The sequence below is a fragment of the Bombus affinis genome, chromosome 16 (genome assembly GCF_024516045.1).
Source record: "Bombus affinis isolate iyBomAffi1 chromosome 16, iyBomAffi1.2, whole genome shotgun sequence".
Taxonomy (NCBI): Eukaryota; Metazoa; Arthropoda; class Insecta; order Hymenoptera; family Apidae; genus Bombus; species Bombus affinis.
In genome coordinates, this window is record NC_066359.1 from 7,529,126 (window position 1) to 7,542,716 (window position 13,591).

At 35.3% G+C, this 13,591-nt stretch overlaps 1 protein-coding gene across 8 annotated transcripts in view; it reads right to left on the bottom strand.

Annotated features, from left to right (window-relative positions):
- The window catches only part of LOC126925343 (uncharacterized), a 316,899-nt gene that overhangs the window by 32,026 nt on the left and 271,282 nt on the right, over positions 1-13,591 (bottom strand). For all 8 annotated transcript variants that reach the window (XR_007713872.1, XM_050740786.1, XM_050740787.1 and 5 more), the window contains one exon: positions 9,306-9,534. Coding sequence is in view for 7 of the 8 variants with exons in the window: in XM_050740786.1 (XP_050596743.1) it covers positions 9,306-9,534 (229 nt within the window). In the remaining variant the exon portion in view is untranslated. The remainder of the gene's footprint in view (positions 1-9,305; positions 9,535-13,591) is intronic.

Below are 13,591 nucleotides of genomic sequence, written 5' to 3' on the forward strand. Positions count from 1 at the left end.
AAATTGGCAATTTTCAAAAAACTCGTGAAACGGAAATTTCTTTCATGAAATTTCTGGAAATGAGAATTTCTGCGTGAGATTATTAATTTTAAGACATTTTCATGATCAAACTCGACACACCGTGTAATCTCATAATTAATTTATGTTTGGAATATGTTTCTCGTCTTATTTATCGATGCGCGTAAAAAATAAAATTGTTTTATTACAGAGAAAGAAATTTTGAATTGCAAAACAGTTAATCATTTTATTATATTTAAAAAGCGAATTGCCATCGATTCGATGGAAATTTTATAACATGCATATATAATTCTAGAGTATAATCATTTTATGGGGCTAGTCGTGCGAATAACCAATAAATTGTTTATGCGATTGCATGAATTACAGATCAAAAATCAATTTCAATAATGTCTAACTTCATCCCCTGGTATATTAAGATGAAAATTACGCAAAATTCATTTTTAATATTAGAATTAAAAATTTTATATAAATTTCTATCGTTCTTAGAAAACAATTTTTGGAAGCTCATCGAATCTTTTATCGTATTCTATGAAATCTTAAGAAGATGATCTACATCCATTCTATGATATTTCCAATGCGTTTGAATTTTTAAAAAACAGATTGAGGAGAAACGTCTTGAAATATTCTTCTTATAGAGAAGTCCTTGATAATATTTTATCATACGAAAGAAATTGAATTAATTTATTCTGGGACGATAGAAATATGCCGAGATGAGAAGAAAATATCAATTTTCATGACACGAAAACTCTTCTTTAAATGATTATATAAGATTCATTCAAAAAGAAAAGGAAACGTCAGAAATATTTAGATTTGAGGAAGAAATTATTTAATTTTAATAATTTTAATAATTAAGTAGTATACGATAACAATAAAAAAGTTCGAATCAACAAACTGCTACGTTTCATTGTTATTTAATAAAATAAACTATAAACAGTATACCAAAGTTCTACTTTAAAAAATGTAAAAGAATTCCAAACGCTAATTTTACTAAATATTCAAATTCCCTCAACGCTAAATTTCATTCCCATCTTTCATTCCAAATTCCAAAATTTCACCTCGATTCGATTATCCCATCTCTGAAGAAATCTCCCTAAATAACACTCCTTTTTCAACCCTAAAAGACACCCGAAAACAGTGTTCCACTCGTCCCCATTTAAATGGAACGGGCAAAACGAAAGGCAGAAGCAGTTTGCAGCAAACGGAGGAACCGATTCAACAAAGTCTCCCGCGACGAGATTCGGTGGCCATAGAAACGAAAGCTCCTTTTGTACACAGCGTTGCGAAGGAATGCTATTCTCTGTTAGGGACAGGGAACAACGATCATAAATATCGCGAAGGAAGGAGATGGTCGAGTTGAATATCGATCGTGGCGGTCGCGTACAATGGCCGTCCGAATATTTATCAACGCACAGTCGTATCCGCATCCGTACCACACGAGAAACTCACTAGGCCCTGTGTCTCTTCTAACAATTGCATGCTGCTCCAGAGGTTCATCGTTCCAGTTGCTCCTGGGACTATTTGTAAAATGATTGTGGACAAAAAGGGGCTGCGAAATGTACAGCTTCGTACCTTCGGAATTTTAGTACTTGAATATTTGAACTTGGCGCCCCAACTAAGGGTTCATCGATCTTGGAACGACGTGTAGAATGACTATGGAAAAATAGGGCCGAGAAAAATATGTTTAGTGCCCTTAGATTTTGACGGTTTGAGAATTTGAGTATCTGAGAATTTGGGAAGTTGATAATTTGGGAATTTGAGCTGCCCCTGGGACAATTCGTAAAATGTGGGAAAGGTAGGGGTAAGAAATAAGTTTAGAGTCTTCAGAATCTCTGAGAATCTGGTCCAAGTACTACAAGCATTCGAATACTTTTGTGAGTCTATTGGACATAAACATCTTTATATCCAATACCTTTCAACCTCTTCAAACCTTCTCAAGCAGCTCGCCTTTCCAACTTTGCCCTAAATCCATAATAAAACTAAAAGTTGATAAGGCTTGTCCAAGTTGTCAAGAGAAGAACAACTAAATGCACCTGGCCATCCCGAACAGACTACAAGCAGTACGTACTTCATTAACGTCAGGCATTTTGCATAAATTACGGTCCAGGCTCGTAGCGGAGAATCGATCGATAACTATAGCCAATAAAAGATCGATAAATCTTCCAGCGGAGGATTCAGAATCGAGACGAACGACGTTGGAAAGAGTTTGAAAGAAAAAAAAAAAGTGAATTTGCAATAATTTACCGCGAGGATATCGCGCTGCATCCTGGCGGTTATTATATACAGGAGTGGGGGTGAAGCTGGCGTGACGGGAAACCATTTTTCAGGGGCGTCGTGGCGGGAATACTTAGCAACTGGCTGACGTTTTAATCGATCTGTAAATAGCCCCGTTTTCGAGACATCGCGGTAATTACCGAGCCGCGACCACGACAGCCTTCGACGTCCACCTGAGACACATCATAGCGGATCGAGCGAAGCTTTAGGGTAGAAGACTTAAGTTTGGGTTAATGGAGAAAGTTTTTGTCGAAGGTAAACTGATCGGCGATTGTTGCTTTACCATTCTTCGCCAATGGGATGAATTATGTTATTTTATGCAAAGGACGAAGGATTTGTAAGATTGCCTTGGTCTGTCTAATGTCATTTCAAATATTTAACATTAACATTGAAATACTCACTCAAACAAAGTAATACTCAGACACTGAAACATAACTCAAATCGTAATTCAAGCATAGTTCAGTTCATATAAGTCAGATATGCTAATACTCAAATAGTAACATAAATACATTAATATTCAAATACCAATGCACATAAAATATACTAACACTGAAATACTAATACGACCTCAAAATAGTAACTCGTACTAACTTGAGTATTACAACAAACAATAATTTAAAAGATGCTGATATTCAAGTAGTAGTAATACTTAAATATTGACTTAAATACTTGGTCTTATTGAGAAATTCTTGAAATTTCAATTTCATGAGACTTTTCATTTCTAAAAATTGATCGATCTTCAATTGAACAACCTTTAATCATCGAAATTCATAAAACCACTACACAAAATACAGTATTCGTGTATTGAAAAGCTGTGCAATGTACACTTGCACGATTGCAGAAGTAGCAGTAAAATTTCTTGAAACGGAAACCTAGTGAACACGACGAATGTACCTGGGTATCGGTGTTCATCCCCCTCTGAAAGGAGTAACGGGGGTGAAAGTGGATCAGTAGGGTTGAATAGAGGTCCGAGCAGTGAATGGGTGCCTATAGAGTGCAGTGTTTCGAGGGAAAAGCCCAGGGGCTGGCATTTAAATAGCTCGAAAAACAGGGTTAAGTCGAGTTGCGATTAAACAAACTAAATACATCTCTCGTGAAGCATGCCTTTTTATTTACGTTTGCTTTTCGCGACATTTTATGTGAGCCTATAGTCGTGTCCGATTGATCATTCGTGAAAAGAAGAACATTTTTCTTAAGAATTTTATCAATTGGTTGAAGCAAGGGGCTGAAAGATTAAAATTTTCCGAAGAATCGGGAAAGAATTTTGGCAGTAAAAATTAAGATAGAAATTGAGAAACCTTTAGGAGGCTTTATCGCAATTTGATTGATATTTTACATAAAAGAATCAGTTTTTAAAAAGTTATATGGAGTAAATGAAAAGTTAGTTGGAAAATTGAAATTTTATAAAAAATTGAAGAAAGCATTTTGAAGGAAAAAATTTAGATAAAAATTGAAAAATTGCTACAAGCCTTTTGTACCGTTTAATCGACTTTTCATGAAAAAACAACAATCTTTTAAAAGGATTATACCCAACAATGAAAAATTTAGTCTAGAACTTAAAATTTTGAAAAGAATCGAAAGAAATACTCAAGTCCAAGTAAAAAATTGGAAACTCTTTGGAAAAATATGCTCGTATTCAATCTTCTCAGTGTATTTCAGTTTCCAATATTGAATCAATTTCATAACAATGTTATATCGATTAATTAAAAATTCAATCAAAAGATTGTAACATTATGAATGATTGAAAGGAGTTCCAAAATATTAATTCCATAAAATTACACAAGCTAAAATTACCGGACGAATAATTATCGAACTCAGTAAAAAAGTAAATATTCCTAATACATTAAACCAAAGATCGAAGTATGAACGAAATTGAAAATATTCCAACTGATATATAAAACTGTGCAAAGGGATGAAAACGCGAGTTGTGTTTAATTTGATGAAAACTCGTCGTAAGGAAGAGGTTCGTTTGAGTTCCATTACAGTTTAAACGTGAAAGAAAATTTTACCCCGATACAAGTTAACAGTCGAACAAATTTCATCTCTCTTTTTTTTAATTATATTCCTCAAGTATATATTCGTTCGATGTTTAATTAATTCCGCGTACGATTAATTGAAATAATGATGTTTGCATTACGTAAAATCGTTGATAGCATAGGGATGGGGGAATTAATTATGCGCGTTACAGTCGAATTAATTGTGTTGTATAATGAGTAACGATTTACGATATGAATAAATCATTATTGAGAGAGAGGGAGAGGGAGAGAGAGAGAGAGAGAGAGAGAGAGGAATATTAAAAGAGGAACAGAATTATCAACTTTCATTCGGTTGGTATTTGTCTTCGTTTGATCAAGTGAATATTCTGTTCGGAATTGTATACCGATATTAGTGTTCATTGTGCTTTAATTATACAATATTTCCCGGGTTCAATTCACATGGCGTAACATCTTTCGTTTTAAATAATTTATCTCTTGGTATTTGCTATGTTCAAAGAATTTTATACAGTAATTTTGTGTGTAAGATAGCAAAAAGTTGTATTAGTTAATTAATAATATATTCTTTTCGCGATAAATTTTGACTAATTTATCTTTTTCTCAATTATTCATTTCGTTGACTTTATTCCTTGCTATTTGATAGGTTTAAATAATTTCAAAGAGTAATTTTATTTAAGAACAGATATAAACAGATCTACGTCAATTTTCCTAAGTTTATTTTAATATCAATTTTATCACACAGCAATAATCTAAATTTTTCCATTTAAAAAAGTTTCCAATCTTTTTCTCTAACCGCACATCAAACAAAAAAAAAAATATATATATATACTGAAATCGCAATATGATTAAACATTTATATCGATATTTATTTTATTCATAGGAGTTTTATCAATTTTATAAATTTACTCGAATAACAATTTACCCAATACAAGAAATTACTTTTTATATAAAAGAAAGACGATATGGAAAAATGCATTTTCTTTAATATTACTTCGGAGCAATTTTTTCGACGAGTTTCAAAAGACCCGTCAGTATTTCTGCGTACAAATCAATCTAAACTCGGAAAAAATCGACTGCAAACATTCCCAATAAAGTGCGCACAATACTTTTCATTCGCGATTTTCGGGGCACTCGAACCGGCAGCAAAATAAAATCTGGCGCGACTCCACCCTGGTGAAAAAAAGCCCACTTTCCCGGTAGCTTCCATCGTGGTGGCGGTCCCTGGAACTCAATTTTTCACATCAACACCCATCTGCAGCCTTTTTTCCACGGTACGACTCGATCGAATCCAGTCGCAGCCTAATTACCATCAATTCCCCTGCACTCAGCCGGTCGTAACAGGCGGTCTAATTCAATTTTACATCACTTACAACAATGCAGCCATTCCATTCATCGTTATAGATCGTTCGTTTCGATCCTCCATTTAATAAGCCGCGAGACAAAAGGAGATACGATATTGTGATGTTGACTCTGGATTTTAATTAACAGCCACGATGATTTATATAGGTTACTGTCGTTCAATTCCAATATTTCGACTTCATTGTCTACACTTCAACATTGATTTATATACTACCTGAATCCTAACGTTCAGACAAAATAATATAGTAGTGGAATATACTAGTAATTCAAATACTAGTAGTCCGGTGCTAACTCAAATACTATTACCCAGATACTTAAATATTAAATATACTACCAATTCAAATATTACTAGTCAAATGTTCACGTACTAATCGAATACCGGTGTCATGAATTTTCATCCATCAAGTTTGAATCTTGGCTCACAAACTATGAATTCTATAGGCTCGAGGACTTGTTAAAGATATTCCATTTCAGTCTACAAATAACTTCTGGTCTAACAAATTTCCAGTACTGAATAAAAAGCGTCGATTATTTAATACCTGGATCCTTCATCGTCGATTGTTCGTTCGTTTCGATTGCCCAGCCATTTAATAAGCTTCGAAACAAAAGGAGACGCGACATATTCGGCCGACTGTGAGCGAGTCTCATCCCTCTGAAATCCTGTCAGCCATCGCTCGAACGGATCCAGACACCGGATTTTCCCCTTCTTATTTCGCGGCCTGATCTCTCCTCGCGCTTTAATATGCCCGCGATTACGCGCCAGCTCGCGACTTTATTAGAGAACCGTGCGAGAGTTTCTTCCGGCACTTTTCAAGGCCATCCTTTTATATCCCACGCGCTGTTCTCCCGCGAATTCATATTTTTCGCAGGAGGGAAGATGAGAAAGAGGATTTCGATGAAATATTGCTGTGATCCGGAGTTCGTTGCCTCGAAATAGTTTGATATTGTGGCAAATTGTCGAGATATAGAAGTTTCGGGGATTTCAAAATGAGACGCCTTTGCGGTTGTCTTTGAAAACGAACGAGCGAGTATCGTAAAAATCTTTGGATTGAAAATTTTAACGGAATTTTGGCGGACCTTCGATTTTCTAAAAAAAATTCACGGCGTAGAATTTTAAGAAAGTATTTTATTACACAGAAAATATGAAAGTTTTGGGGTAGTTTGAAATTGTTTTCAGGACCTTGGAATGGTATGTTTCGGGATTGGTCGTGAAAATAAAGGGCTGGGTATAGTGAAAATCTTTGGCTTGGGAGTTTTAGTAGATTTTTCGTTTTCCGGAAGCATTCAGAACGTAGAATTGTAGGAGAATATTTCACTGCAAAGACATGAAAATTTTGGTCTGTTCCGAGTTTGAAGCTGCTTCGGGAAACTTGAAATGGAGTTCTTAGATCGATTGTGAATTTTAGACGCTGAATACTGGCAAAGTCTTTTAATTTGAGGTTCTAGTAGAATGTTTAGTTTCTGAAAATGTTCTTTAGAATGAATTGTTAATTTCAGAAATATGAATGTATCTCATTTGCAAGTATACGTATAGAATAGAACACAATTGTCCGGTTCGATGGAAATTTAATTTGCTATCTGATTAAGGAGAATTGATTTCCATCTACTAATAGAGTTGTTTCCCGGCAGTAGTTTCTCAAAGTAGAGGTGCAGGGATAATCTCCGGATGCTCGAGGAATTTCCAGCATTAAGTTTTTCGACGTGAAGGAAGGAGGAAAGAAAAGAAGAGGGAGAAGACTAATTCACGGCTTGAACAGAACCGATGTCTGACCATATACGGTTCTTTACTACTCGCTGCTCCTATATATGACCTACTTACCAGAACAAACTCGAACATGGGTTTTTGTTTCAATCGAGACTCGCCATTTATCCTCACCTAAAGCTTCGAGAACGCGTTTTTCAACTTTCATTGGAAATTTACTATCTATTCTCACTTAAAGCTTAAAGAACCAATTTTTCAACTTTTATTCCAAATTTACCATATATATTCTCACTTAGGGTTTAGACAAAGTACCTTCCAACTTTTATATAACATTATTCCAATTGATTTTGATATTGAAACTTTAAAGAGCGAGTTTCAAGCGAAATTTGAATTTGTTCCTTCGATAGATTTGAAGAATTTTATTTATGAATCATCTGTTGCAACTTTGAGGAAGAAGTTTTAGACGAAATTTGAATTTGCTCAAGTTTCTTTCAGTAGGCTCCTGGAAGAACTTGGTTTACGAATTTTCAGAGGATTAAACAAATTTTACTTGTTGCAATTTTAAGGAAGAAGCGTTCAATGAAATTCGAATTTGTTAAAATACGAAGTACGATGAAAAATTCGCTATGAAAAATTTGACTGACACGATCAGAAGATTCGAAGAATTTCACTCAAGAGGAGACTCAATTCGACCAACGCTACGAATCGATTTCGCATAGACTAGAACTAACGCACCATACAGAGAAACATTGATCGAATAAAGATGGAAATTATCGATTCGAGTCTAAGCCCAACCTTAATCCATCAAAAAGGACAAATTCACTAAAAAGAAAAAGAAAAAAACAGAGAACACGATATACAATACAAAAAGAAGAAGAGAAACAACAGAAAGAATGTAAAGAGAAACGAGAGATCTAATTTTCTGGTGCGCTCATTTCAACGAAAACAGCAACTGGATCCGGAAATAATGGGACACCCGTTAGACGGGACAGGGCACGGACGATTAAAAGCGATATGTTACGTGGCGCGAACACGGTTGCACAGTACTTGAACGAGAAGAGAGTGGTTGAGTGCAGGGTCACATATATTGACATTCCGACACGTGTACCAGCCGAACCGTAGGATCTCTGTTTAATCCGACGCAAGCTGTTTATTTATGCGCGCACGAGCGTCTTCGGTATGCGATGAAAGGATTATCGCGACATACCGTCATAATTACACGCCGTGCCAGCAACCTCGACACCGATGCTTTTGTCCGTGAACGCTTTGTTGCGTTTGTTTGTTGCTACAGCCGGAACAACCATGACGATACCTCTTCCGGATGAATGCTTTTCACGTCTCTTTCGTATTTTGTTACTCGTTGTGTTTCACTGTTCGTTGCGTTGTTTGTGCATTTTATTTTCCGTTTCAACTCTTTCACGGTGTATCATAGCTTAGTAGAACGCTATAAATTTCACGTCTTAACCATTATCGAATTAACGATGCAATATATCTCAGAGTGACTTTTAGAGAGCTAGCAGATTGTTATAATTTTTCTGATATTTGCGTTACATTACCATGTACGATTCCATGATAAATTGGACTACACGTTCCACTTCGAATATTACGATCAATCTGTTGCTGTCGTGAAGTTGGAGCAAATCGTAGACTACTATGGGATCGATAGACCAGGCACACACACAGACAATTCTATATCATCGCATTACTTTGATAAAAAGAAGAGTTCACCCGTTAGACTATAGACTATGCTTCCGGATTTCTATATTCTACACGACCTTCTTATGAATATTATGCGTTGGACTTTAGACTTTGGGTCCTAGTTGATGAATCCCACGTTATTGATCCGAGTCATGAGTGCCAAATTACGAATCCTAAATTCTATTTTGTCAATCAGGCTTCAGAACCTCAAATTCTGGATCTTTTGTAACTTTTAATAACGAGCTGACGACTGAGAGACTTACCAATCGAGGGTAGCCTTGGCGACGTACTGCACCTGATTCTCTCTGTCAGGATGCTCATGACGATCGTTAAGAGGGACTACGGAGTGACACACGAGACGAGTCTCCTGTCGATTTACAATCGTTAGATTGTAAGGTGACGCCTGTAGTCGAGATGCTATCGGATCCAGAGCCACCCACAATTTATTGTCCACCACCCATGATGGATAGGAGCAACGTTCAGTTGAATTTTCTGGAAAGAAAGGAGCGATACCTTGTCAGAAAATTGTTACGTGTTATTTCTTAGGATTGAGAACAATTTTATAATTCTAGTGAATATTTCTGCCGCGTATTATTACCAATTCGTCAATTTCATTGTTTGACAGTCATTGGCCGATAATAAAATTTACTAATTTTATTAACATCGTACAAAAATTCCAAATTATATCGAATAAACGTAACCTAAGAATTGAAGTAAAACGCAGTTAGACGTCGAAAGACGCGATGGATACTTTACTTCTCGAAATAATACAACTCTGTCGCTAACACGGTTATTCCTTGGCTATTCTCGAAGCGTATAATGCAACTAGAAACTCATTCCAAGCTCTTCAAGTTGGCCAAGCAAGTCTTCCCTCTCCGATAAACGAGCTACACCTAAACTGCGTTCCCCTTCTTTCCTTTATATCATAATCTTTGCACTTTTTATCATTGAACTGTTACAAATTGAATTACACGACTGTCGAGTCTATCCAGAATTGAATAGCAGACGAACAGCTAGAATTTTAATTTTCCATTTGCACTGGCCCAATTACGAAACGAGCCGACTAATTAAAAATATTATTCCATGGCGCGGGGAGATCGAATAATTTCCAAGTTGCTCGAATAGCCTGTTAATTCGTTATTGTTACGAAGTTACGCAATATAGTTAAGAGAACGATAGTTTGGAATTTTGCTGACAGGATTTCAACGGAAATTGGACGAATTAAAGCTTGTAATGACTGTAAACTTTCTTTTTCAACCTCGTAACAAGATTTCAACTCCTCGAATTTTTATATTTATTGTATTTCGTATATTTTACAGAATAGTATCCGTAATTCAATAACGTTTCCGTAGTACATGTTTGATTTTTCATACGCAACACGATAAAAGAATTGGTATCTTCTGATAAAAGTAAGACAAAAGAAATTTTACGTGTACTTCCAAATAATTCGACAGACGATTCTATAATTTATTTCTGGTAATTAGTTTGCCATTTGTTTCTACACTCACGATACATTCGCGTACTGTCGTGTATTTTAATTTTGCTCTCGTTTTAACAAATAAATTTTTTGATATCCCGAGGAAATCACGTACCAATAACGATCCTTCGAGATATTTTTGAATATTACAGGCATGCGACTAAGTTGAAAAGGAACACGGAAAAACGAGGGTTCGAGTAGAATCGGAGAAAATTGTTAATCGAGACACTTTTCAGATGGAAGTTTTAAAAATAATTACATTCGACAGATGGAAATGAAGAGAAACGTGGATATTACTGGATTTCAGTAGTACGAGTCGGTATATGGTGAGACATGCATAGGTGCGTCATATAATTTCATACGAATCACTGTTTATTTTAAATACAGCATAAAGTAACGCAGATCCAACATATCGAATATAAATTCTTCTTTCATTTTCATCAAAGCATTTCATTTTATAATGAAAATTACAAAATAATCCATTTTGCGACAGGGTTTTTAAACATTCGTAAGTCTCTCTCATTTTACGCTTTCGTTCCTCTCGTTTCAGTAAAATTCTATATTTCCAAATTGCTTCTTCACAAAATCGCAAACAATTGCATCTTTATTGTTATTCCGCGATAAAAATGGTAAGATACATCATTACACGACGTTGCTTCTAAATATTTGTAATTGTTATCCCTTGTCATATTTTAATATCAATTTTTAACTGAAAATTACACATTCATAAACTCCGTATTTAATTTCGTCCGACCATTGCATATTGTAATAAAAAATTGTAGAAGAAATTTATTTCGCGTTAAATTTTCTAAAAATTCATTCTTATGTTCTCGCTTTAATTTTCCATTGAGAATTATGCGAACGTCTCGACGAATAAAGAACGAGTGAGAAATTTGTGAAATAAGGATGAGAAAATGGAATCATACGTGACAATTTTTAATGATAATTCGGCGAGACAGTGGGAGAACATGCGTGTCCCATCGAGGTATCGATCGCCTTTCAGCGGAGGCGTCCTGTACGCCACATACTTCGACGCCTGTGCATTTTTAACGGTCCATTAATTCGCACACAGTGATTGATAGCTGTGAGCAGTCGACCATCGACGCGATAACTGTTTGTAGGCGACCTGGACTCGCGTTTACGTTGGATTATTGCATTCCTTTGGATTATCGCTATTATCCTACCTACGAACTTACTTTTTCTTCTGTTCCTTTCTTTCGTCTAACATAAATCATAAATTTATATTTATTATTTTGCTACTTATTTCTATATTCGAGTATTTCATTAAACAAATTTTCAGTATAATTACCAAATGAGTTATTCTACATAAAATCTATAGCGCAATTAGTATTATGATATAATTGTTATGCCAAAAATGAAAATTAAAAAATACGAAGCAAGTAACAAAACAGATTTCCATACAATGTGCCATAATCATATAATAAGAACCTTCGCTCGCTCTAAATGCAAATTATGCGTATCGATTTTTCGTTAAATCAATTATCATAAAATCCTGTTACCTCGTCACGAGTCTAACATTTTTTATCGCGATTCTGGACACGTAAAACCGACAGGCAAAGTGAATTTAGCCCGTCGCCTATTATTTCCCACGAGACGGGAAGAACGTCTTTTTTCCGTTTTTTATAGAAAGCTGTTCAATCATATTGTAAATAATATCGGTGCACGCCTCCCAGTTCACCATTTTATGGTGGTGGTTTTCTTTTTTATATTTGGTCTTGGAGCATGGTAGAACATGGACGGGGACGATCCTTGATTTGCATCGAACCGCAATCTCTTCTCTCGAGGAGAACGAAATGAATTCGAGACGGAATAAAAAAGGAAATATCTCGAAGGGACCGTAAATACCTTGGAACAATATTGAAACTTGAAAGTAACTCAGTGTAACGTGGAAAGTTTCTGTTTGGAGATTTTTCTTGCCGCTTTTTTATCGTCACTTTGTTTGCTGCGTATGTGTAGGATGCAGAATAGAAGGAATTTAGACGTTGTTTTCACGTAAAATAATTGAACATACGATTTGTGCTTTTAGGAAACATATTCCATTTCCATTGTTTCGAAACTTTCTTTTTAACTCAAATTAGCAATCTCTCTTATTAATGACATTTTGTGTAAAAGCAAATTGGTTCGTGGCTCGTAATTTTACGTATCGGAATTATAACTTTTATTAAATCTTGCTAATTATTTTATTTAAAGCGCCGGTGGTACACCAAAACTTAAATGAAACTGATAAACAACCTTTTAATTCAAATTTTTATTTCAAAGATTGCCACGTTGCGTACTACTTTCTATGAAAATCGATTCGCGTTACGTTTAAGACAACTCCCTGCAGAAAGAATATAATTATTAAAATTAAAGAATAACATCGTGTCATTTTATATCTCGATCATTTTTCGTTTTATTACCTGCACCAAGTTATTCATCCGTGAATCGAACAGTTTAGTCAATTATCGTATTAAATCAATTTCTGTTTCAACATGCTCGGTTCGAAATTCGGGATGTTTTGTTAGAAAAGGGGAAAAATTTCGAAATTTCGAGCAAACGATTCGAGCGTTTAAGCAGCTTAGCAATTTTTCCACGCCTCTATTGCAACATTGGCTCGGGTGTTTCGTTAACCCCATTCCCTGGCGTTTCCATTTAAACTTTCCAGAAGGCAGATTAGTCCCTGGGATCTGCAACCCGCTTCCCTCGATCTCGTTGCTATCCTATGGCCGCGATTTGGTTCGGTTGAAACTCGAAAATGGCTCAAATATGTGTAAAAAAAATACGCGTTCGATTAATAAAGAAATAATCGCGAGTGCAAATTGCCAGCTACGCCGTGTATAATACTTCTTTCTGCATAAGGCAGCATTTTTAAAGCTACAGAATTTTTTATAGAGACTGAACTGAATTTTATTAAATGCACTGCACATAACAAAATTTGCCTCCATTTTTATCTTTAATTAAAATACCCAAATAAGGAGGTTATAATCGTACAAATAAATAATTAAATATAACGCAGTATATATTACAATGTTAAACATTAAATCAATTTACTAAGTTTGTTAAATCAATTTG